The sequence below is a fragment of the Cebus imitator genome, unplaced genomic scaffold (assembly GCF_001604975.1).
Source record: "Cebus imitator isolate Cc_AM_T3 unplaced genomic scaffold, Cebus_imitator-1.0 Scaffold753, whole genome shotgun sequence".
Lineage (NCBI taxonomy): Eukaryota > Metazoa > Chordata > Mammalia > Primates > Cebidae > Cebus > Cebus imitator.
The window spans coordinates 467,495-494,467 of record NW_016108068.1 but is presented as its reverse complement, the minus strand read 5'-3'; the positions used below and the strand labels follow the sequence as shown (position 1 = coordinate 494,467).

Below are 26,973 nucleotides of genomic sequence, written 5' to 3'. Positions count from 1 at the left end.
ATTTAGGAGTAATGCAGTGTCTCTCCACATAAAATGAAAACACCTGTGATAGATTTTAGAATGCCTATATGTACCTATCAGGGTCATCAGAGAACTCACCTAGTTTTACCTTTATTTTTCTAATGTCATTGAATGAAAAGGGAACTTGAAATCTAGTAGAATGACATTTATTTGGCATTTTCTGCTGGGTCACCAGTGAAGCTGAGGTTTATTCAGTGTCACACTGAAAGAAGTTAATGCTATAACTACTGGAAAGCCTGGAAAATGTTGGCAGGTGGGGCATTTAGAATTTGCATTTAAGGGTTTCCCAGTGCTTTATCTTTCTTACTTTGGGGAATTATCTTTTCTTACTTTGGGGAATTATTTGACATGACTGCCAAAAGGCCAGAATCAATGTTACAATGCTTACAAAGATCTGGGTTGTCTCCCAAGACAAAGAAAACTTGTACATCCTGTCTGAATAAAAGATCTAGTAATTAGATTCTATTGAAATGAATACTTTTATCAGAAGGCTACCCTTCTGTGTCTTAGAGCTGACATAATTTCCATACCATTTTGCAATGTAATATGTGCCTTTTTTTTCACACAGAGTCTCAGAGGCAAAGAAATTTCAGTGTTTCAGAATGCACTTGAAAGTGGTGCAAACTGAAGATAGTTTGTTACCTATGTAGAAGGTAAGAAAGATAAGATGTCTCTTATTATTTTCTTTTTTCATCAAAGTGACCATGTGTGGAGAAAAAGAAAGGGTGCTAAATGATTTTTGTTAGCTCTCATCTCCTCTATGTCTGGGGTCCAACATAGGTGTCCCTCAGAAATGCAAGAATAAAATTCACTTATGGTTTCAGATAATCTAGCTGGCAGGAGTAGGCCTGTTTACTTGTGCAAGACCCTATCTCTCTTCTAGCCATCATTGTCTCCTGTGCCCACTCAACTCAAAAAAGACTTTCAGGTATTCTGGAAGCCTGGAAGATATTACACAGTAATCGAGTTGAAGCAAAAGCCTGTAACAGGTTTTGCTTCTCTTGATACAGCCCAAGTGAAACATTGGTATCCCACCAATATAACTGATTCACTTTGAAATTTAAAATTCTCTTCTTTTTGTAAGTGTCAGTGTAGCTTGATGCAGAACAGGTGCCTCAAAAATATACATAAAGATTTAATTGCTTTCCTTTTACAAAAACTTCAGTGAGGCTAGAATTCGTCTCTCAAGGGTGGCCTCTTTAAAGTGGGCATTTTCTGCTTACAGAATGGGCATAGGGCCTTATCACAGTTAGTGATGCATGGGAAAAAGAGAAAGTGGAAAAATAGAGGTTTGGAGCAAAGGGATAACAAGTTTCCCCACATAGAAAAATCCTATCTTACTAGGTTGTGCTATACAGTCTGAAATGTCAGATGAAACCTAATTGCAAATATTTTTTCATCAAAGTTAGAAAAAGCATGTTAATTTTTGGTAGGCTTTCCATGCAGTATGCCTGTTAAATTAATAGGACAGTGCTAAGCTCATTTTTTTTTGAAGAAGAGAGTATTTATTTGAGTTAAAATAACCTTCCATACAGTGTTATTAATGTGTACCATTGGGGCAAAAATAATTTTTATTGGCTTAAACTTTAGAATAAAATCTTGAATTTCCTTTGTTTTCAAAATATCTCAATAACAGCTACTTTTTGAACAAAATTTCTATACTAAGACATCAACTGAATTGCTCCAATAAGATTATATCCCCAGGTTGCGCATTACATGCAAAGAAGAAATAAGAATCATAAAAGCTACAAAACTAAGCCTAAATGCAATAAAGAAAAGTCTGGAATTCCTGGCTCCAACACCCTGATGGGCTGGCTGGACTTATCTTAGTCCAGAAATCTTTAGGTAATGCTATGTCCAGCCTTGGCCAGAAGTGCCTATGCCTAGCATCAGGACCTCTTTTTAGTCCCATGCATGGACAAGATCCTTTGTGAAGAATAATTGGGTTGGAACAGAACCAATATTTTAGATACCTGAGGGTGAAGGCATATTGCCAAAATTCTATTCAGCAAGACTGTCACCTGAGTCTTATAAGGCTGGAAACCATTCTATTGATTTAAGCTGACAGTCTGTTCTTTAGTCAAAAAAGTAAAGAAAGAAAAGAAAAGAGAAAAGAAATGATAAAATAGCAAACACTTGAGGACAAGAGGCTTCAGAACTGAAAGCAAAGAGTTTGAAGGAATGCTATTAAGTTTCTACTCACTATTCTAATGAATTGCTTTCTCAGACCACTTTCCAAATGTATATATATATATTTGACATGCCTTTATGCTTCTACTCGCTATTCTAATAAATTGCTTTCTCAGAAAGCAATTTATTAGAGACTGCTATATATATGTTGCAGTCTCTCTCTCTGTCTCTCTCTCTCTTCTCTCTGTCTCTCTCTCTCCTCTCTCTCTCTCTATATATATATATATATATATATATACACATTGCAGTCTCATGGCTACACCACTACATATATCAGTATATTATGAGGTATAATATGGAGTTTTTTTGTCTCACTGGAAAAAATTAAAGAAAAAAAAGAACTGTACATGCAAAGAATGAAGTGAGAATGAAAGCTTAATATACAATAGAAAAATACTATTCTCATTAGTGAAAGGAATTAGGGTCAGCTTCTCACTCTGAATCAGGTTCTGATGTTTTTATTAACCAAGAAAAGAGAGATTGTGCATGCTAGTCTTGAAGAAAGTATGAATTTGCTTGGCCCAGAACCATGACCCAGGACTAATCAGTAGCTAAATTAAATATTGACAGAGGCTCAACTGGCAGTCTAAAGCATGTTCAAAAAGAAAAAGAAAAGAAGAGTTAAATGGAACACACTGAAGGCCCCTGGGTAAGAGGAATAAAGACTATTTTCTGAAAGCATGAACACAAAAGTGTTTTTAATCAGGGTTCTGTTAGATTAGCTGTGGGTGAGTTATGGGCAAAAAAAAAAAAAATACAAAAGAGCTTCTTTGTTAGGCTTCTTTTCCATTCTCTGAGTAGACTGCAGGTTTGTGCAGGTTTTCTTTTTTGTTTGTTTGTTTGTTTTAATCTGTACCTGAAGCCTGATATTTTGTCTCTTTCTTTGGTTTTACCGAGACCCATCCTAACTGCCTATGTATTCTCTGTCAATGCTATCCAGCAAGTAGATCTGAGGTCTCCTGTGTGCCAGCTTTCTTTGCCCTGAAAAACAGCCCAGATCTTTGTAAACATAGTAATGTTGGTCATGGCCGGTAAGTTGTCATATCAGAGAAGTCTATAGTTAACAATCCCCTAAAGTCAGAGGAACAAACCACGGGGAAACTCTCAGAAGAAACTAAGAGACACCAGCTTTTCTTGTTTCCCCTATCCAGAGGCTCCTCTAGTCACATCATCATCCTCACTTCCTTTAATTCTACTACCCAACCCCCTAATCCACTGCTACCCTTAGAGAAAATGCCCAGTGGACATTGTGCCACTGAAGTCCAGATTCCCTATATTACAAAACACTTAAGCAAACCTGAAGCAAATGAAGAATGACCTAGAAAAGTATTATGGTAACCCTGACGAATACATAGAGCTTTCCATATCTTACCCATGTGTTTGGTTCTGAATTGGCAAGATGTTGGTTTACCCCTAAGCCAAATCCATAGTACTGCTGAGAAACAAGGAGCCCCACAGGCATCAGAGAGACTTAGAGACAAACAGACTGCTTTTGATTTTTCTTTTCTTTTTTTTTTTTTTTTTTTTTTTTTTGTAGATTCAGATTTTTTAATCAGGTTTTAAAATTTTCAGCTGTTTATGTTTGTATGTATCTTTTTTTCCTGCCTCTTCTCATTCTGCACTTATGGGATACATATATTGCATAAATTGGTAAGTATCATTATGTTCTATTTATGCTTTAGGTTTTTTCCACTCTGAATTTGTTGCTGTTGTTGTTGCTGTTCTGTTCTTAGATTGGGTTGTTTCAATGTTTGTGACTTAAAATTTATTGAATCTTCACCTGCTTAAATATGTTGTTAAACTAATTTTTAATATGTCATTGTGCTTATCTCTATCTCTAGATTTTTCATGTTTTATTTATGACTTGTTTCTCACACTCTCATGCTATTCTTTTACTGTTTGTCTTCTCTTTATTTTATGTCATATTTAAAACCTGAGTTTTAAAAGTCTGGGACATTTTCCCTTTGTGGTTTTTTTTGTTTCTTTGTTTTTCTTTTTTTAAAATTTATAGTTTATTGCATTTTAGGTTTTACATGTGAAGAAAATGCAGGAGTTTTCATAGGTACATAATAGCAATGTGGTTTGCTGCCTTCCTCCCCATGACCTATATCTGACATTTCTCTCCATGCTATCCCTCTCCAACTACCCATCACCTGCTTTCCCTCTCCTAGGTCCCTTCAATAGATGCCAGTGTATGACGGTCCCCTCCCTGTGTTCATGTGTTCTTATTAGTCAACACCCACCTATGGATGAGAACATGTGGAACATTTTCTCTTCCAGTGTCAGTTTGCTGATAATGATGGTTTCCAGGTTCATCTATGTCCCTACAAAGGACACAAACTCATCATTGTTAATGGCTGTGTAGTATTCCTTGGTGTATATGTGCCATATTTTTCCTTTCCAGTCTGTAATTGATGGGCATGTGGGTTAGTTCCAAGACTTTGCTGTTGTAAACAGTGCTACAATGAACATTCGTGTGCATGTGTCCTAATATTAGAATGACTTATAACCCTTTGAATATATACCCAGTAATGGAATTGCTGGGTCAAATAGAATTTTTATTTCTAGGTCCTTGAGGAATCACCACACTGTCTTCCACATGCTTGAGCTAATTTATACTCCCATTGTGTTTTTGTTTAATATTAGCTGTACTTTTGTATTTTTCTTTTAGAACATTAGATTTAACATATTATAATATGCTTACTCTGATTGTCTTTATTTCTCCAAAGTTTTCTCTTCATTATTTCAGGCTTAGCTTGAATCCTATCAGTCCTTTGACAGAGTATAATATTAAAACTGTTAATTTTTAAAACTTGTTGTCTATTAACACTCTCCCTTACACTTAGAGAGATTGTTTATAATTCTACATTAGCCTTTACCCTCTTCTCACATGAGAGCTAGAGATGAGCAGAATTAATGCTTTTAGTTTTACATAGTTTTGAGAATATTTTATGTGATGGTCACATAAATACTTGTTTATATACTTCAGTATATTTTACTACTTTGAATATCCCCATTTTTTGAAAGAACAATCTCTTCAACTTTGCATTATTTTGTAGCTTATCTATGTTGAGTCAAATGTATTTTTTGCTGTCAATTATTTAAATATTTGTTCCCTATGTCTAACATTCTTAACCGTGAGTGAGTTCTGAGTTAGGCAAAGCAAAGATAAATGTGTTTCATCACTTATGTAAGCTGTAGAGAGCAGAACAAACAATAAGTTAGTACGTAAGTTCTTCTATATGACTCACAGGATTGGAAATGCAGGCCTTACATTGAAAATGTGGATTTTGTATTGTAAAATTTTAACTGTGCCTGTGAGGTTTTATGACAAGACAACAAAAATGTTCTACCAGTATAAAATGGTCTTTATTGATGAAGAATTTTCCTGATTGAAATAAATAAATATTTTTCCACGTTCTAGACAATTTTTAATTGGTTTGACAATTTTTAGGGGTTGTAAAGCTGCCTGCCATGCATTTCTACTTTTCTTGTTGCTCATAAATTACTAATGGTGTTCCAATCTCAGAGTTTATTTTCATTTAGAAAATTTTCTCTCTTAAAAATATAATTTTCTCTCTTAAAAATATTGCTTAAGTTATGTTAACCTATGGATTGGGTTTCTAAATGTTAAATGGTTATGGTGTAAAGTTTTTTCTTTTCTTTCTTCTTGAATGAGGTTATCAGTCTTACATATAATGCATCAGGCAGGATTCTATATTACAAAGCACACTTTTGTTGTATATAAAATGATATAAAATAATTTGCTTAAAATATGACTTTTAACTAAAATCTAAAAGAATAAGAATAAGCCTGTAAGTATTCATAAGGATTGAATAATATAAAGATTCTTGGCATAGTCTGCATAACTTTCAAGAAAAATAGCAAGACAACTGTTGCTGAAGAGAGTGAGGAAAAGAAACCGTTACTAATGAGCTCATAGAAATGATAAACAGTTCATGTGATTTTCTACAGTTTTATATAAGTCATTAGATTTTACCTAGATTTTACTCCAAGCCTGATTTTTAGCTGGGATTGGTAAGGTTGTTATATATCTGCATTTCTGTCATCTAGTAGTGAGATGCTAGAAATGCAGATAAATATTCTGAAAGTCTAAATATTCTAATATCTAGAGTCTGCGATTACTATAAAGAATTAACAACGTAGAACTACATCTTCAGAAAATTGTGAGAATTGAATACAGGTAGAACTTTTTGCTATTGTATTTTGAAAATTTCTTAACCCAAATTTATATATAGATATACACACACACACACCATATATATATGTATATATATATATATATATATATACACACACACACATACATGTATACACATACACACACACACACACACACACACATATATATATATATATATAAATTAAAGTCCCTCTGATATACATACATATATATATCAGAATGATTTTTAAGAAGATTTTGAAAAGTGTTTTCAAGTTTGGGTAACTAAACTGAGGTCAGTTCCCTTAATTTGTGATTAAAGCAAAACCATAGAGTTTATTTTTCTCTCCTTTTCTTTCCCAATACATTTTTATTATTTACATACAGTGCTCAAACACACACACACATATGTCATGTGAGGCCACTGTCATGATCCTAGCTGCACTGGGGCAGGTGCACCTGGATGTGCATACTCAATAATCTGGCAGGAGCCGGGAACATGTGTGAGTACTGCACACTTCTGATTTGGCAGGGTGGAAATTATGTATTTTCCTGGCACAACTTCAGCCACCCATGACCATGACTGTGACCTTGGATCTCCCTATGCTATTGGAGCAATGTGCAGGCAATAGCCCCCATCTCACCAATGCAGCTGCAATTTTCCACATTGTGGGTGTAGTCATAGGCATACCTGTCCTCCTGTAACTCCTTGAAGGTCCCCCCCAGCCCTCACAGTGTCAAGAGTGTCTGCTCTCTTTCTGTGACCTCTGCCTGATTTCAGCACCTACTACAGCATCAGAACAAGTTTGGAGCAAAGCCTGGGCACCATTGCAGCCCAATCATGTAATGTGCATGTTATAGGTATTCCACATCAGCCCCCTTCAGACTTTGGCAATAAACAAACACAATAGATGTTAAGAAGGTGCTTAGGGCAGCTCCACACAGGTATGCAGACAGCAGTTGATACAAACAACCTGGGTACCATAAATGATGACAAAGGCAAACAGTCTCCTGGGTAAAATATGCACTTCCTCAATGAATTCACAAGTTTGAGCCAGTTACAACCTGAAGTCTGGGGACTGGGCTAATTAACCAGAATGGGAAATGATGGTCCTTTATTTAGACCCACATGTGACCACCCATGAATCAATCAGCATGCATTCTTTTTCCTATGAAGCACATTAAGTGTCCAGTCTCAGACAAACTTAAGGACATGTCAGACTCTCAGGTGTTGAAAGGAACTACCCATCCTAGGGTCTCCACTCTGCAGAGAGCTGAGGACATGATGAAACTACCAGCTGCAGAGAAAAGCTATCTACCACATACTCTGCTTTCTGCTAAGTGCTAGTAAAACAGTGGGATGATCAGCTGCCAAGAAGTGCTACCCACACAAGTGTATCCTCTGTGATTCAAGCTGTTCAGCTGTTGGAACCACCAGCTGTGGAAAGGAGCTACCCACTTCAGGATCTCTATTCTATTGACAACTGGCTAAAATAGCCAGTTGGAAAGATGAGCTACCCATGTTAGGGTTTCCTCTCTGCTGAAAGATGAATACTCATCAGGACACTGCATTTGAAGCAGTATGTTGTAAGAAGCTTTGCTGTGCATTGTAAGGCACTGAGTAGCATTGCTGGCCCCTCCATTAATGCCATAGTAACCTCCTTTCCTCATGATTAAAACATGCAAATATGTTTGTGTCTTGTAGTAGAAAAAATTATATTTACTATTCTAGAGAGTTCTAAGGAAGAAATAAGAAACCACTTGAAAGTAAAGATTAGTGGACATTTTATAAGAGATCTGATATTCTTCTAAGTCCTTGCTGTTGTAGCTTCCTGCCCTTTTCTACCTCCATCTTATAAGCTGGGTAAATAATACTTTTCTTTTTGCAGAACAGTATTAAAAATTCAGGGGAAATGCATTTGAAGGGTTAATACTGAAAGACCACTTTAGAGAAGAAAATCTTTATTGGTTTTTCAAACTTCTGAGAAATGTGTCATGTTTATTGTAAAATGGGAAGTGTTAATCTCATTTAAGTAAGTGTTGAAGTTTGAAACTGGAGCTATACTTAGAAACATGAGCCACCATGCCTGTCCCATGATTCAACTTTTAAATTAGAAAAATATCTTGCAAATCTTAATTTTTATATTATATATCTTGATTAAATGTCTCATAAGTCAGAAAATAGAATTTTCTGCAATATGTTTTTATTTAAAATAAATTTATGACCTAATAAATGTTTGTTATTAAATCTGTCTAAGCCCTGTTATGTGTTGTCCTTGAGAAATAGCCTCAAATTTTTTATTAATCTATTTTCCCTTAAGTTTTTAAAAATTATTATTATTATCTTGAAAAGCTGGCATCATTAGTTGTCAGAGAAACTCAAATCAAAATTGCTTTGAGATACCATCTCAGGAGAGTCATAGTGGTGGCTATTCAAAAGTCAAATAATAGCAGATGCTGGCAAAACTGTGGAGAAACAGGAAGAAAGCTTCCACACTATTGGCAGTAAAGTAAATTGTACAACCATTGTGGAAGACAGTGGGGTGATGTTTTGAGGATCTTAAAGTGGCATTGACCTATCAATGACATTACTGGGTATATACCCCAAAATACAACTTATTCTATTATAGTGTTATTTGCATGTTATAATTATTGAAGCATAATTCACAACAGAAAATACATGGAATTAACACAAATGCTCACTTTGGTCAGAAAATTTTATAAGCTGGATAAAGAAAATATGCCAAATACTCACAATAGAATACTTTGCAGCTATAAAAAGCAATGAGATTGTGTCTTTTGCAGGAAAATATATAAAGCTGGAACCATCATCTTCAGAAAGGTAACACAGGAAGAGAAAATCCCACCTCATTTTCTTAATTATAAGTATGAGCTGAAATTTGAAAACACATGACACAGGAAAAAGAACTCCACACACTGGGGCCTGTCAGGGAGTGGAGGATGGGAGAGCATCAGGAGAAATAACTAATGCATATGGGGCTTAATACCTAGATGATAGATTAATAGGTGCAGCAAACCAACTTTGTACACATTTACCTATGAAATAAACCTGCATGGTCTGCATCTGTATCACGGAACTTAAAATAAAACAAAATTTAAAAATAACAAAATGAAAAGTAAAAAGGCTTTAATCTCTGAAGAAAACAGAGCAAACTGTAAAATGTGTGATATGCTTTATTTAACAGATTTCATAAAGTAATTGCAAATCAGAGTTGTGCTCGATGGTTTCAAAAAACCAATAAGACTCTCAGTTGTTACCTGATTATTTTTTTTAAATTATTTTTTCTTTACTTAGAATGTCACACTATTTCCCAGGTTGAAGTGGAGTGGTACAATATTGTTGTGGTGCAAACATCTGACTTTCAGGTATAAGTCTTTTCTTTCTCAGCCTATGCTTTAGCTGAGATTACAGGTGTGTACCTTCACACCTGGCATTTTTGTTTTTATTTTTTTTAGAGATGGGGTTTCACCATATTGACAAGGCTGGCCTCAAACTCCTGACCTAAAGTGATCCACGTGCCTTGGCCAACCAAAGTTTAAAAAATCAGGCATGAGCCACCATGTCTGTCCCATGATTTGACTTCAAATTAGAAAAATATCTTGCAAGTCTTAATTTTTATATTATATCTGTTGTTTATTTAAGTGTCTCATAAGTCAAAAAATATATTTTTCTGCAATATGCTTTTATTTAAAATAAATTTATTTCACTTTATACATGATTAAAAGAGTAAATTTATTTAGAAGTACATTGTGTAAAATTCTCAGGTTTAAAAATTACTTTAAATATGTGATTTGAAAAACTGATAACACTTACTGATTATACTTAACATTTTTTTTTTTTTTTTGAGACGGAGTTTCGCTCTTGTTACCCAGGCTGGAGTGCAATGGTGCGATCTCGGCTCACTGCAACCTCCGCCTCCTGGGTTCAGGCAATTCTCCTGCCTCAGCCTCCTGAGTAGCTGGGATTACAAGCACATGCCACCATGCCCAGCTAATTTTCGTATTTTTTTTAGTAGAGACGGGGTTTCACCATGTTGACCAGGATTGTCTTGAGCTCTCGACCTCGTGATTCACCTGCCTTGGCCTCCCAATATACTTAACATTTTTATCAGGATTTTCTTTTGTAAGAAAATTCAAGATTGTTTGAAATTGTAATATGTTTAATTGTGTCAAACAAATAAACCTAAACTTACATTTTAAATTTACTTATTGTCTATTAGCATGTCTATCTTTTCTAATAGACATTTTTATCTAACCTATGTTCTCTACTAATATGTGATGTCTTTTTCTAACTTCCTAAGATTTAATTGATGTCTTCATCTTTGTTGCATTCAAAACTAATCTGCAATGTATAAAAGAATCACGGTTTGAAGCTACTTAACTCATTAGCTATTCAAGGTGTAAGGAATCTCAAACAGATAGTAGACTGTTTGACTTAAATGTATTACATAGGAACAGGAACAGCTTCTGAGTATTTTAATTGTAAAGTGATTGTTGTTCATTAATAATACTTTAGATTGACATTCTTGTCATTTAGGAACAAATTAAATCATATTTGTTTTTGTTTTTTGATAAACTAGTTTAACATTTTGAAAAACCCATATACATAATTAAGCCATTTTAAAGGACATTAATTTAGAAAAAATAATGTGTCTTTTAAATGCTCTCTTATGGTTGGTTTTGCTAAATTGCTATAGCAGGATCAGTGGAGAACAAACCTATCAAACACCAAACTGAGAAAGGGAATGGCTTTTTATTTGGCTAGGAGCTGTCAGAGGCTGATGACTTGACCACTGGCATCTCCAAGAAGTAGCTTTTTTCCCTTTATAAGGGCTTACAATTCTAAACAGGGAACAGCAATCAAACTGTTATTGCCCATTGGCCAGGCAGCTGACCATATAGTCTTTGGATTTCATTGATTTTCTAATTCACATGTGGCCTGTGGGAATAGGCAGGGGAAGGGGTTTACAGAGACAAGATAAAGGAAGTAAAATATTAGTTGGCAGAGATATTTTCAAGAGGGCATCTGGGTCCTGTAAACGTGGAGGATGTGAGCAGTACTGGGATCTGGCTGGTATGGATAACATTCTTAGCAACACTTCAAGTTTTATAAACAGGGAACTGATAAGGAGTTATGTTCCAAGTCCATGGTCCTCATAACGGCCTGGTCAGTGGTGTCAGCAAGTCACTTGGCCATGAACTATAGTTCTTTAGTATTTTATCTCTCTTTACCCTTCTCATTCAGAGGAAGGTGGTGGAGGCCTGTGAGGAGGGGATGGGGAATGGGGTCTCATTACCACAGTAAGTTTTATTTAATCATGTTTGAAATGAAGACATAACTTTGAAGTAATATGAAGCCAAATTTAATGCTATACAAAGTTTATATTTAAAATGTAATTGATGGAAATTTGATTTATATTGATTTCAATGTAAATCAATTTACAATGATTTATAAATTGAATCAATTTACAATTTACAAAGTGAAAATTACAATGTAAATCAATTTACAATTTACAAATTGAAATCAATTTATATTGACTTCAATGTAAATACATTGAAAATATTTTTAAAACACATACATTAATGTTACTTGTAATTTTATTAGAATTCTGAAAAAGGTATTATTTTGAAAATCAGTACGTGGAAAAAGAACTTCTGAGACCTTTTTATTAAGTTAATGTTCATGTGAGTCTCACAAAGTAGGTTGCTATGTTCAGATCTTACACAGAACTGAAACTAGATTATGGCATAAAATATATTTTATTTCAAACCAAAACTAAGGGTTAAAAATATACTTAAAAATAGCATTCAATATAACACTTATTTTATATTTAGCCTTTAATTAATAAATGTGAAATTATCTTTGCTTATGTCATTCTCTGCCTGTGTGAAAACATTTTTCTCCACTTTGTAAGAGTTTCTAGTTAAACTCACTTCTTAAAAAATTAGACCTTTACTTGTCCTGTACAATCTATGAATAAAGAAGTTTGCTTTGCAAATTTTTCTCAAAGCTAATTTATTTAGCTATCGTAATACATAGTAAATACACATATTCAAAAATATTGTTATAATAGTTGCTGATTTATTTGGCTAATATGGCATGTGGATAATACATATTTTCAAATATAAAAGAGAGTGTGTACTATAATTATAAAGTTTCTGCAAATTTTATATTTCCAGTCCAGAGATTATTTCTGCATATTCACTTTTACATACATCTAGTCATTTCTTTATGTTTTTTACACAAATGGGAATATACAATATACAGTATTGTTAACCGAGTTTTGTATTAGCATCAAATCTTGTCAGTACATTAGTATCCATTTAATTCTTGTTTTTAAGCTATGTAACTGGCAGTTTAATGTTGCATAATTTATGTAACCCACCTCTAATATAGAAAAATGTTTAATTTTTATTCAGTTTTCCAAAGATAGAGAGGAATTTATAGTAATGAAATGACTTTAAATACACTGTCTCATTGGTTTTATTTCACAATAAAACTGTGAATATAGCTAAAGCATTTATTAAACTTTAGTGAGGATGGAAACAGATATTTCTGTGAAGGTTATAATCTTATGAGCCAGGACCATGACTTAAACTGAAGGTGTTAATTAAAACTGAAAAAACAACTGTAGTGTTTTATTTATATAAATTATGACCACAGTAAACTGAATACACTTAAGTACAACCTTTATTAATGGTAAATTTATAATGATTATATTTGAGTGTTTGTTTCACACATGGGAATTTTTATAGCCATCTTAGATGACTCTGTCTTTAAAAAGCTGCTACATTTGTAAAGTCATTACAATATAGACTTAGGTATATAATTAGAGATCTGTATAGTGGCTCATGTTGTTAATGTGAAAATTTAAAGCAATGTTTCAAAGTGGCTGTTCTGGCAAAGGGATTGTTGTACTATTAATTTGTCAGCTTGTTGGAGAGAACAGTGGGCAAAATTATTATTTTCATAGTACAAGCATTTTTTTTTCTTCATAGCTCATAAAACACTTTTTGAGTAGGTATATCTATTCCCTGTTAGACCACACCTATAAGAAAAATCTGTGGGACTGAAAAATGCTGGTGCCACATGTCACATAAATTCTATGATCCAGCAGTTATACATTTTTTTTCCCACCAGGAACAATATTCTTGCAATTGAATGAGGAGGTAGTAATATAGACATTGATTTTTCAAACTTAAGAAGAATGACAGTGAGGTAGATTTTTAAATTATTATTATTGCATATTAGGGTTTGGGGTACATATGCAGATCATGCAGAGTTGTTTCATAGGTACACACATGGTAATGTGGTTTGCTATCTCCATCACCCCCATCACCTATATGTGGCATTTCTCACCATGTTTCCCTCCCCAATAGCCCTTCCCCATGCTGTTTCTCCTCTAGTCCCCACCAACACCCCAGTTTGTGATACTCTCCTCCCTGTGTCTATGTGTTCCCATTGTTCAACACCCACTTATAAGAAGAATATGAGATGTTTGATTTTCTGTTCTTGTGCCAGTTTGCTGAGAGTGATGGTTTCCAGATTCATCTATGTCCCTACAGAGGACAGAAACTAACATTTCATGGTGTATATGTGCCACATTTTCCTTGTCCAGTCTATCATCCATGGGCATTTGTGTTGGTTCCAGGTCTTTGCTATTTTAAATGGTGTCACAGTGAACATAAATGTGCATGTCTCCTTATAATAGAACGATTTATAATCCTTTGGATACATACTCAGTAATGGGATTGCTGGGTCAAACAGAATTTCTATTTCTAGGTCCTTGAGGAATCACCACACTGTCTTCCACAATGATTGAACCAATTTACATTCCCACCAAGAATGTAAAAGTGTTCCTATTTCTCCACATCCTCTCCAGCATCTGTAGTCTCCAGTATTTTAATGATTTTCATTCTAAGAGGCGTGAGATGGTATCTCAATGTTGTTTTGATATGCATTTCTCTAATGACCAGTGTTGTTGAGCATTTTATCTGTTTGTTGGTCTCTTATATGTCTTCTTTTGAAAACTGTTTGTTAATGTCCTTTGCCCAATTTCAATTTTTTTTCTTGTAAATCTTTTTTAGTTCGTTGTAGATTCCAGATATTAGCCCTTTGTCAGATGGGTAGATTTCAAAAAGTTTTTCCCACTCTGTTGGTTGCCAGTTCACTCTAATGATTGTTTCTTTTGCTGTACAGAAAGTCTGGAGTTTAATTAGATCCCATTTGTCTATTTTGGCTTTTGTTGCCAATGCTTTTGGTGTTTTAGTTATGAAGTCCTTGCCTATGCCTATATCCTGAATGGTTTTGCCTAGGTTTTCTTCAAGGGTTTTCTATAGTGTTAGGTCTTATATTTAAGTCTTTAATCCATTTTTGTGTAAGGTGTCAGGAAGGGGTCCAGATTCTATTTTCTGTACTTTTATTAAACAGAGAATCCCCTCCCCATTGATTGTTTTGTCAGGTTTGTCAAAGATCAGGTGGTTGTAGATGTGTGGCGTTGCCTCTGAGGCTTCTGTTCTGTTCCATTGGTCTATATCTCTGTTTTGGTGCCAGTACCGTGCTGATTTGATTACTGCAGGCTTGTAGTATAGCTTGAAGTCAGGTAGAGTGATGCCTCCAGCTATGTCTTGTTGCTTTCAATTGTCTTGGCTACATGGACTTTCCATTGGTTTCATATGAAGTTCAAGTTGGTTTTTTGTTTTTTCCAGTTCTGTAAAGAGGATCATAAGTAGCTTGATTGGAATAGCATTGAATTTATAAATTACTTTGGGCAGCGTAGCATTTTCATGATATTGATTGTTTCTATCCATGAGCATGGAATGCTTTTCCCTTTTTTTGTGTCCTCTATTATTTCTTTAAGCAGTGTTTTGTAGTTCTCCTTGAAGAGGTCCTTTACGTTCTTTGTTAGTTGTATTCCTAGGTATTCTATTCTCTTTGTAGCAATGTGAAGGGGGGTTTGCTCTTGATTTGTCTTCTTTTATTCTGTTATTGGTGTATAGGAAAGCTTGTGATTTCTGTATCTTGATTTTGTATCCTGATTGTCTGCTGAAGTTGCTTATCAGCTTAAGAAGATTTTGGGCTGAGATGATGGGGTCTTCTAAATATACAGTCATGTCATCTGCAAATAGAGATGATTTGACTTCCTCCTTACCTAATTTAATATCTTTCATTTCTTTATCTTGTCTGAATGTTCTGGTGAAAACTTCCAACACTATATTGAATAGGAAAGGTGAGAGAGGGCATCCTTGTCTAGTGCCATATTTTAAAGAGAATGCTTCCAGTTTTTGCCCATTCATGATAATATTGGCTGTGGGTTTGTCGTAAATAGTTTTATTATTTTGATACCTAGTTTAATGAAGGTTTTTAGCAATAAGGGCTGTTGAAGTGTGGTGAAGGCCTTCTCTGCATCTGTTGAGATAATTATGTGGTTTTTGTCTTTTGTTCTGTTGATGTGGTGTATTACATTTATAGGCTTGCTGTGTTGAACCAGCCTTGCATCCCTGGAATGAAGCCTGCTTGATCATGATGGAGAAGTTTTTGATGTGCTCTTGCAATTGGTTTGCCAGTTTTTTATTGAAGATAAGCATTTATGTTCATCATGTATATTGGCCTGAAGTTTTCTTTTTTTGTTGTTGAGTCTGTATTGTTTTGATGTCAGGATGATGTTAGTCTCATAAAATGCTTTTCGAAGTATTCTCTCTTTTTCTATTTTTGGACTAGATTCAGTAGGGGTGATATCAGCTCCTCTTTATACATCTGGTAGAATTCGGCTGTGAACCCATCTGGACCTGGGCTTTTTTTGGTTGGTAGGCTATTAATTGCTGCCTCAAATTCAGCTCTTTTTATTGGTCTATTCAGGATTTCAGCTTCTTTCTGGTTTAGGCTTATAAGGGTGAAAGTGTCCAGGAATTTATTCATTTTTCCACATTTACTGGTATATGTGCATAGAGTTCTTTGTGGTAATGTCTGATGTTAGTTTGTATTTATGTGGAAACATAGGTGACATCACTTTTATTATTTTTATTGTATCTATTTGATTCTTCTCTCCTTGTTTTTTATTAATCTGGCTAGTGGTTTATCTATTGTGTTGATCATTTCAAAAAACCACCACCTGGATTTATTGATTTTTAAAATTAATTGCCTGTGTGTGTGTGTGTGTGTGTGTGTGTGTGTGTGTGTGTGTGTATCTCCTCCAGTTCTGCTCTGATCTTAGTTATTTCTTGCCTTCTTGTAGCTGTTGAGCTTTGTTTTAAACCTTTCTTCTCTAGCTCCTCCAATTTTGTTGATAGGGTATCAAATTTAGTTCTTTCCTTTTTCTCATGTGGGCATTTATTACTATAAATTTCCCTCTAGACATTGCTCTAAATGTGTCCCAGAGATTCTGGTACATTGTGAAGTCCTTCTCATTGGTTTCAAAGAACAACTTCATTTCTGCCTTCATTTCATTGTTAATCCAGTCAACATTCAAGAACCTCTTGTTCAGTTTCCATGAAGTGATGTGGTTCTGAGTTAGTTTCTTTATCCTGAGCTCTAATTTGATTGTGCTGTGGTCTGATGGACTGTTTGTTATAATTTCCAATCTTTTGCATTTGCTAAGTAGTGATTTACTTCCAATTATGTGGTTAATTTTAGAGTAGGTGTAATGTGTTTCTTAGAGGAATGTTTATTTTGTAGGTTTGGGGTGGAGCGTTCTGTAGATGTCTGCTAATTTGGCTTAATCCAGATCTGAGTTCAGGTCCTGGCTATCCTTGTTAAATTTTCTGTCTCATTGATCTGTGAGGCATATTTTAACCATTAAATACTATTCCTTTGTTTGAACATTCTCATAGCATCCACTGGATTTCACTATAAAATTGTTGTATTTTAAAAGAATTATGTGACAACTATTTGTCATGATATAGCTAGAATCCCTGAGGTACTATGAAGTATTTATATTATTTTTTTTCAAAAGCGGATTATATTTTGAATATTCTTTCTTTATTTTTCTCTATCACTTTTTCTGCAAAAGCAACAAATTTGCTTTTGAAGTCATGCTAGGTGAACTTGGAAACAATGCTAGTTAACAATTACAATGAAACTTCCTATAAAAAAGTATTCATTTGAAAATAAAAGAGTAAAAAAGAAAATAAAAGAGTAAAAAAAGTGGTTTAGTGGCAGATAATCTATTTAGAATCTATCTGAACATAAATAAATAAAGATAAATTTGATAATGTTTATATTTAAGATACTTATTATCTTTTATATTATGCACAGTTGTTAACAGAAACTAATACAGGAATGAGAACATTTTAACTGTATTAAATGGCTCGTTTTAAAATTTATTTTATTGTATTTTAGGTTTTGGGGTACATATGAAGAACATGCAAGATTTTTGCATAGGTACATATGTGGCAGTGTGATTTGCTGCCTTCCTCCCCATCACCTATATCTGGCATTTCTACCCATGCTATCTCTCCCCAACTTCCCACCCCAAATGACCGTCCCAACAGATCCCTATTTCCCCTATTTCCTCCCCTATTTCCCCCCAACAGACCACAGTATGTAGTGCTCCCCTCCCTGTGTCCATATGTTCTCATTGTTCAACACCTGCCTCTGAGTGAGAACATGCGGTGTTTGATCTTCTGCTCTTCTGTCAGTTTGCTGAGAATGATGGCTTCCAGGTTCATCCATGTCCCTTCAAAGTACACATACTCATCGTTTTTGATGATTCCATATTATTCCATGGTGTATATGTGCCACATTTCCCTTGTCCAGTGTATCATCGATGGGCATTTGGGTTGGTTCCAGGTCTTTGCTATTGTAAACAGTGCTGCAATGAACATTCGTGTGCACGTGTCCTTACAATAGAATAATTTATAATTCTGTGGATATATAGCCAGTAATGGGATTGCTGGGTCAAATGGTATTTCTATTTCTAGGTCCTTGAGGAATCACCACACTGTCTTCCACAAGGGTTGAACTAATTTAAACTCCCACTAACAGTGTAAAAGTGTTCTTATTTCTCCACATCCTCTCCAGCATCTGTTGTCTCTAGATTTTTTTAAGGATCGTCATTCTAACTGGTGCGAGATGGGATCTAAATGTAGTTTTTATTTGCATTTCTCTGATGACCAGTGATGATGAACACTTTTTCATATGTTTTTTGGCCTCATGTCTTCTTTTGGAAAGCATCTGTTCATATCCTTTGCCCACTTTTGAATGGGCTTGTTTGTTTTTCTCTTGTAAACCTGTTTCAGTTCTTTGTAAATTCTGGATATCAGCCCTTTGTCAGGTGGGTAAACTGCAAAAACTTTTTCCCATTCTGTTGGTTGCTGATTCACTCTAATCACTGTTTCTTTTGCCCTGTAGAACCTGTGGAGTTTGATTAGGTCCAATTTGTCTATTTTGGCTTTTGTTGCCAATGCTTTTGGCGTTTTGGTCATGAAGTCCTTGCCAATGCCTATGTCCTGAATGGTTTTCCTTAGATTTTCTTCTAGGATTTGTATAGTGGTAGGTCTTATGTTTAAGTCTTTAAACCATCCGGAGTTAATTTTAGTGTAAGGTGTCAGGAAGGGGTCCAGTTTCTGCTTTCTGCACATGGCTAGCCAGTTTTCCCAACACCATTTATTAAACAGGGAATCCTTTCCCCATTGCTTGTTTTTGTCAGGTTTGTCAAAGATCGGATTGTTGTAGATATGTTGTGTTGCCTCCAAGGCTTCTGTCCTGTTCCATTGGTCTATATCTGTTTTGGTATCAGTACCATGTTGTTTTGATTACTGTAGCCTTGTAGTGTAGTTTGAAGTCTGGTAGTGTGATGTCTCTTGCTTTGTTTTTTTTGCTTAGAATTGACTTGGCTATGCGGGCTCTCTTTTGGTTCCATATGAAGTTTAACGTGTTTTTTTCCAGTTCTGTGAAGAAGGTCATTTGTAGCTTGATGGAGATAGCGTTGAATCTGTAAGTTACTTTGGGCAGTATGGCCATTTTCACGATATTGATTCTTCCTAACCATGAACATGGAATATGTCTTCCTCTGTTTGTGTCCTCTTAATTCGTTGAGCAGTGGCTTGTAATTCTCCTTGAAGATGTCTTTTATGTTCCTTGTTAGTTGTATTCCTAGTTATTTTATTCTCTTTGCGGCAATTGGGAATGGCAGTTCATTCTTGATTTGGCCCTCTTTAAGTCTGCTATTGGTGTATAGGAAGGCATGTGATTTTTGCACATTGATTTTGTATCCTGAGACTTTGCTGAATTTGCTTATCAGTTTCAGGAGATTTTGGGCTGAGATGATGGGGTCTTCTAGATATACAGTCTGGAATAGAGACAGTTTGACTTCCTCATTTCCTATTTGAATACCCTTTATTTTGTTTACTTGCCTGCTTGCTCTGGCTAGAACTTTCAGTACTATATGGAATAGGAGTGGTGAGAGAGGGCATCGATGTCTAGCGTCAGATTTCAAAGGGAATACTTTCAGTTTTTGCCCATTCAGTATGATATTGGCTGTGGGTTTGTCGTAAATAGCTTTTATTATTTTGAGATACGTTCCTTCAATACATAGCTTATTGAGGGTTTTTAGCATAAAGAGCTGTTGAATTTTGTCTAAGGCCTTCTCTGCATCAATAGAGATAATCATGTGGTTTTTGTCTTTGGTTCTGTTCATGTCGTGAATCATGTTTATAGACTTCAGTATGTTGAACAAGGCTTGCATCCCCGAGATGAAGCCTACTTGATCATGGTGGACAAGCTTTTTGATGTGCTATTGAAGTCAGCTTGCTAGTATTTTATTGAAGATTTTTGCATCTATCTTCATCATGGATATTGGCATGAAGTTTGCTTTTCATGTTGTGTCTCCACAGGGTTTTGGTAACAGGATGATGTTGGTCTCATCGAATAATTTGGGAAGGATTTCCTCTTTTTGGATTTTTTGGAATAGTTTCAGAAGGAATGGTACCAGCTCCTCTTTGTAAGTCTGGTAGAATTCAGCTGTGAACCTGTCAGGACCTGGGATTTTTTTGGGTGGTAGGCTCTTAATTGCTGCCTCAACTTCAGATCTTGTTATGGGTCTGTTCAGGGTTTTGGCTTCTTCCTGGTTTAGGCTTGGGAGGAGGCAAGTGTCCAGGAATTTATCATTTCTTCCAGGTTTACTAGTTTATGTGCATAGAGTTGTTTGTATAATCTCTGATGATGGTTTGAATTTCTGTGGAATCTGTGGTGATATCCCCTTTATCCTTTTTTATTGCATCAATTTGGTTATTCTCTCTTTTCTTTTTTATTAATCTGGCTAGTGGTCTGTCTATTTTGTTGATTTTTTTAATACAGCTCCTGGATTTATTGATTTTTTGAAAGATTTTTATGTCTCTATCTCCTTCCATTCTGCTATGATCCTAGCTATTTCTTGTCTTCTGCTAGACTTTGAGTTTTTTTCATATTGCTTCTCTAGCTCTTTCAATTTCTATGATGGGTTGTCAATTTTAGATCTCTCCTTGCTTCTCATGTGGGCACTTATTACCAAATATTTTCCTCTAGAGACTGCTTTAAATGTGTCTCAGAGATTCTGATATGTTGTGTCTTCATTCTCGTTGGTTTTGTAGAACATCTTTATTTCTGCCTTCATTTCATTGTTTATCCAGTCAACATTCAAGAGCAAGTTTTTCAGTTTCCATGAAGCTCTGCGGTTCTGAGTTAGTTTTTGAATTCTGAGCTCTAACTTGATTGCCCTATGGTCTGAGAGACTGTTTGGTATGATTTCCTTTCTTTTGCATTTGCTGAGGAGTGATTTACTCCCAATTATGTGGTCAATTTTAGAGTAGGTGTGATGTGGTGCTGAGAAGAATGTATGTTCTGTGGATTTTGGTAGAGAGTTCTATAAATGTCTATTAGGTTTGCTTGTTCCAGATCTGAGTTCAAGTCCTGGATATCCTTGTTAATTTTCTGACTGGTTGATCTAACACTGACAATGGGGTGTTAAAGTCTCCCACTATAATTGTGTGGGAGTCTAAGTCTCTTTGTAAGTCATTAAGAACTTGCCTAATGTATCTATATTCTCCTGTATTGGGTACGTATGTATTTAGGATTGTTATCTCTTCTTGTTGCATTGATTCTTTTACCATTATGTAATGTCCTTCTTTGTCTCTTTTGATCTTTGTTGCTTTAAAGTCTTTTTTATCACAGATGGGAATTGCAACTTCTGCTTTTTTTTTGAGCTCCATTTGCTTGGTAAATTGTTTTTATTCGTTTAATTTGAGCCTTTGTGTATCCTTGCATGTGAGATGGGTTTCCTGGATACAGCACACTGAAGGTTTTGGATTTTTATCCAATTTGCCAGTCTGTGTCTTTTGATTGGGGCATTTAGCCCATTTACATTTAGGGTTAATATTACTATGTGTGAATTCGATACTGCCATTTTGGTGCTACCTGGCTGTTTTGCCCATTAGTTGATGCAGATTCTTCATTGTGTTGATGCTCTTTACTATTTAGCATGTTTTTGGAGTGGCTAGTACTGATTGCTCCTTTATATGTGGAGAGCCTCTTTCAGGAGCTCTTGTAAAGCATGCCTGGTGGTGACGAAATCTCTGAGTATTTGCTTGTTAGCAAAGGATTTTATTTTTCCTTCACTTATGAAGCTTAGTTTGGCTAGATATGAGATTCTGGGTTGAAAGTTCTTTTCTTTAAGGATGTTGAATATTGGCCCCCACTCTCTTCTGGCTTGTAGGGTTTCTGCTGAAAGATCTGCTGTGTCTGATGGGCTTCCCTTTGTGGATAACCTGGCCTTTCTTTCTGGGTGCCCTTAGTATTTTCTCCTTCATTTCAACCCTGGTGAATCTGATGATTATGTGCCTTGGGGTTGCTTTTCGTGAGGAATATATTGGTGGTGGTCTCTGAATTTCCTGCACTTGAATAGTGGCCTGCCTTGCTAGGTTGGGGAATTTTTCCTGGATAATCCTGAAGAGTATTTTCCAGCTTGGATTCATTCTTTTCGTCGCATTCAGGTATGCCTATCAAACGTAGATTAAGTCTTTTCACATAGTACCACATTTTTTGGAGACTTTGTTCATTCCTTTTTACACTTTTTTCTCTATGCTTGCCTTCTCATTTTATTTCATTGAGTTGATCTTTGCCCTCTGATATTCTTTTTCTGCTGGTCATTTCGGCTGTTGAAACTTGTGTATGCTTCACAAAGTTCTTGTGTTGTGTTTTTTAGCTCCATCAATTCACTTATATTCCTTTCTAATTTGTCCATTCTCATTAGCATTTCATCAAATCTTTTTCAAGATTTAGTTTCTTTTCATTGGGTTAGAACATGTTCTTTTAGTTCAAAAAACTTTCTTACTACCCACCTTCTGAAGTCTGATTCTGTCATTTCAGCACACTTGTTCTCCATCCAACCTTGTTCCTTTGCTGATGAGGAGTTGTGATCCCTTGTAGGAGGAGAGGTGTTCTGGTTTCAGGTGTTTTCATCATTTTTGCACTGGCTTCTTCCCATCTTTATGGATTTATCTACTTGTCGTCTTTGTAGTTGCTGACTTTCAGATTTGGTCTCTGAGTGGACATTCTGTTTGTTGATGATGAAGTTATTTCTGTTTCTTAGTTTTCCTTCTAACAGTCTGGCCCCTCTGCTATAGGACTGCTGAGGTCCACTCTAGGCCCTGCTTGCCATTGTATTGCCTGCAGCAGCTGCGGAACAGTAATGGTTGCTACCAATTTCTTCTTCTGCTATCTTTGTCCCAGAATGATACCTTCCAAATGTCAGTCTGACCTCTCCTTAATGGCTGACTCTGGATATACAGGGGTCAGGGAGCTGCTTGAGGAGACAGTCTGTCCTTTATAGTGGCTCAAGTGCTGAGCTGTGAGCTCCTTTTTCATTCAGAGCTGCTGGGCAGGTATGTTTAGGTCTACTGTGGCAGAACTCATAAACCGCTTTTTGTTTCCAGGTGCTCTGTCCCAGGGAGTTAGGGCTTTATTTATGAGTTTCCATTGTGCTGCTGCCTTTTTTTCTCAGGGCTGCCCTGCCCAGCAAGGAGGCAGCCTGGTCACTGTCTGCATGCAGAGGCTTTGCTGAGCTGCTGTGGGCTCCACCCAGCTGCTATGTGAACTTCCCTGCAGTCTTGTTTATATGGTTGTAGTTAGAACTGCCTTGGCCATGGTGGCCCACCTCTGTATTGGCTGTCTTTCTCTGTAATGGCAGGTTGCCTTGGCAACGGCATGTTTCCTTGGCAATGGCAGGCAGCCTCAGCAATGGCAGGCAGCCTCAGCAATGGCGGGTTGCCTTGGCAATGGCAGGCTGCCTCAGCAATGGCAGACTACATCCATAGTGAAGTGCCTTAGTAATGGTGGATGTCCCTCCCCCGCAGAGCTCGATTCTCCCGGGTTCAGCTGCACTTGCTGTGAGACTCTAAATCCAGAGAGTTTCTGATTGCTGTTCTTTTGTGGGGTTGGGACCAGCAGAGCCTGATCACCTGGCTCCTTGACTCAGAGCCTTTTTTTTTCTTTTTTAGTTGATCATTTGCCTCTATTCCAGTCAACTGGATTGTTGACTTTATCTGGAAAACATGTTAGTTATTGTGTGAGTTGGCTTTGGAGCAAAGGATGAGTTTGGTCTTGACTTTGTCTTCATCACATGTCCTTCACTGTATGTTGCTTGCCTGCCATAGAAAGAAAGCCTCACCAGATGCAGCCCCTTGGACTTCCCAGTCTCCAGAAACATGAGCAAAATAAGTCTTTTTCCTGGTTACTCCATCAGTGGCATTGGGTTATTGCAGCAGACAATTGCCTAAAACACTATTATTTCTTTCTCTGTAGATAACTGAACTACCTTACCAAGACACTTGGCAATATTATTGTCAAATAATCAAAATCCCATACACACACACAGACACACACACACACACACACACACACGAAATATACTGTATATGTATATATATATTACATATATTAGCTTTTGAAATACAATAATCAAGATATATTTTAAGTGAAATACAATGAAACACGATTTCACTCTTAACCATATGTTTAGAAATAAATTAAAAGCAACCATAAAGGTAAACATGTAATTTTATTGTTCAGTAAGATAATTGCAGGATTTTTGAAACTTTTTTCAATGAAAATTTTAGTCCCTATTGTCGTGCATTATATGGTACTCTTTTAGTATCACTCTAATATCAGTTGTAATTAGGGTGGTATTTTCCTAATGAAGATGGTTGAAAAGCTGGCTTGAAAGGAGGGTCAGCAGATGTATCAGCTATCATTGGCCCTGGCAACCACAGGTTGCCTGCTGGTAGCAGGTTAGGATAAGAAGCCTCATGGACTGACATCTCAGGATATCTGCTTGGAAAAGTTGATGGTTTCACTATCAACACCAAAAGACCATTTTGTGAGGGAGATATGATTTGGTATTGAGAAGTTGTGGTTGTAATGCAATTCAAAATGTGGTCATTTGCTTGTATGTAGGTGCTATGAGATTGCATATGAATACTGGCCAAGTGATTTAAAATGGTATTTTGATTTGTTGCAATGTTTTCTGTTGGTCCAAATGAAGTTGAAGATGGAGTAGGAGGAAAACCACTTCTGGTTATGTCAGGTAAACAGGCAATTCTTTGGCTGACAGAAGATTTTCTTATTAGAGGTGTATTTAAATTTGTAGAGGTTGAAAATGATCTTTCTCCACTAGTTTCAGCAATTAATCCAGAATTATGATTATCTGTGTTAGCCCCGATCTAAAGTGCTTCTTGTTGAAACCTTCAGTGAATAAAGTAGATACAAGAGAAGCATTTCTAATCCCAATTCTTCTTTTCATTTTTACTAAAAGTTGAGGACAGCCACGTTTGAAATTGGGGTTATAATAGACCTTTAACTAAAAACAAGGGAGAAAGTAAGTCAGTGTCATTTTAAACCAAGAGAAAAGTGACACATATAACACAAAATGTCTCAGATTTCTGTCCTATTACACAAAGTTAATGTCATCAAATTATAGATGAACATTGTTTACTCTTTCCAGGAATGTGCCTTTTTGTGAGAAAATGCACTCAAATTGTTAAGCCCTCAAGTAAAAACATGTTACATATTAATAGTAACATTTCATTATTGGCTTTGGTAACTTTATTTGGAGTTTATTGGTAAGATTCAAAGTTGTTACAAAATTTCTTAAAACCTGGAAAGTTTAATGCTGAAGCTGCCCCCAGTAATTGTGAAAACTTAAACAATTTTTACTTCAATATTTATATAATTTACAAAATGTAGTCTTACTGCACGTATCAACATATTTACTGATGTACAAAATAAAATTACCTTTATACTCTACAAAAAGTGGCCACTGAAATGTTTTAAATACCTTGCTTACAGTGGGGACTTCTTTTTCTTCTGCCAGAAAGCCTAATAGAAAAGCAGATCTTTGAAAATTCTGTCAAATTTTATTGAGTCCATAAAGGTTGAGCTGTTGAAATAAGTTTTTTATGCTCTCAGCTTTAAATATTCTGTAAGGATCCTTTCTTTCCAGAACTTCTTTCTTGAAAAGTTCTTCATGAATCACTATGCAAGTTCCATCCTCATCCCATGAAATAGACTTGAACGGATCACTTTCAACTATTTTCCAAAGTTTTCTGGGAAAGGTCAGAGAAATAAAATCATTATCCTTATCTAGCTCAGAGACACAAACTGTGTAACCTGGACTTTTTATCAAGGATCCTTGTGACAAAACCTGAAAAGCATTTTCTTCAATTATTGACCTTAAGTCTGAGTCTTCAGATAATATATGTTCACCCAACAGAAACCTAGTGGAAGCTTCTGAACCAGTCGACTTAACTTTAGGAGAAATATCTTGAGTTTCTGAAGAAACATCTGCCATCTCAAATGAATATTTTTTTTCACCTACTCCTCCAGCCTGCATGGTTTTCAACACTGCAGTTTCAAAACCTGATTCAGTAGGCCTAAGCAGGTAAAGTAATCTAGATTACTATGATGATTCTCAATTTAAATAGCTATGACATCACAAGAGGACTTTGGTCTCCTAGCAACAAACATGAAATTTTACCAAGAGTATTTTCTTCTCAGCCTGAGAAATGTATACAGTAAAACTAAAACATAGACTGATTGCTTACACTGTATAATCTGCAAAAGTCTCATCCCAGCAGAATCTTAAAAGATTCATAATTAAATAAATAGTATCCTCAGTACCTGAAATATATGTAATTTTCTCACTGACACACACTCTTACTAGATTGGTTCCTGGAGACAAAGGGTATGGTAATTGGACAGTAAAAAAAAAATAAAGATTATTAAAGCTCTGTCAGTTTGGCACATTGGATTGAAAACAGATGCACTACATGATAAAAAGAAATACCTATAGATATTATTGGTATATTTCTGGTTGTCAGGGGCTGGGAAATAGAAGTAACTCTTTAGGAGATACAGGGTTTTCTGTTGGTGGATAGAAATATTTAAGAACAAAGGAGAAAAGATTATCCTACAACATCATAAACACATTTATTGAATTGTACACTCTAGTACAATTTTAAATTGCATTAAATTGTACACTCTAGTACAATCTTTATATTATTTAAAACTTACCTTAAAATGTTAAGAT

At 35.7% G+C, this 26,973-nt stretch overlaps 1 protein-coding gene across 1 annotated transcript; it reads right to left on the bottom strand.

The window, feature by feature from the left end:
• Positions 1–24,553: 24,553 nt before the first annotated feature.
• On the bottom strand, positions 24,554–26,235 carry LOC108296926 (heat shock transcription factor, Y-linked-like). The gene is given in 3 exon segments (XM_017519501.1): positions 24,554–25,107; positions 25,110–25,245; positions 25,723–26,235. Coding segments are annotated over 3 exon segments (1,203 nt in total).
• Between the last annotated feature and the right edge of the window lie 738 nt (positions 26,236–26,973).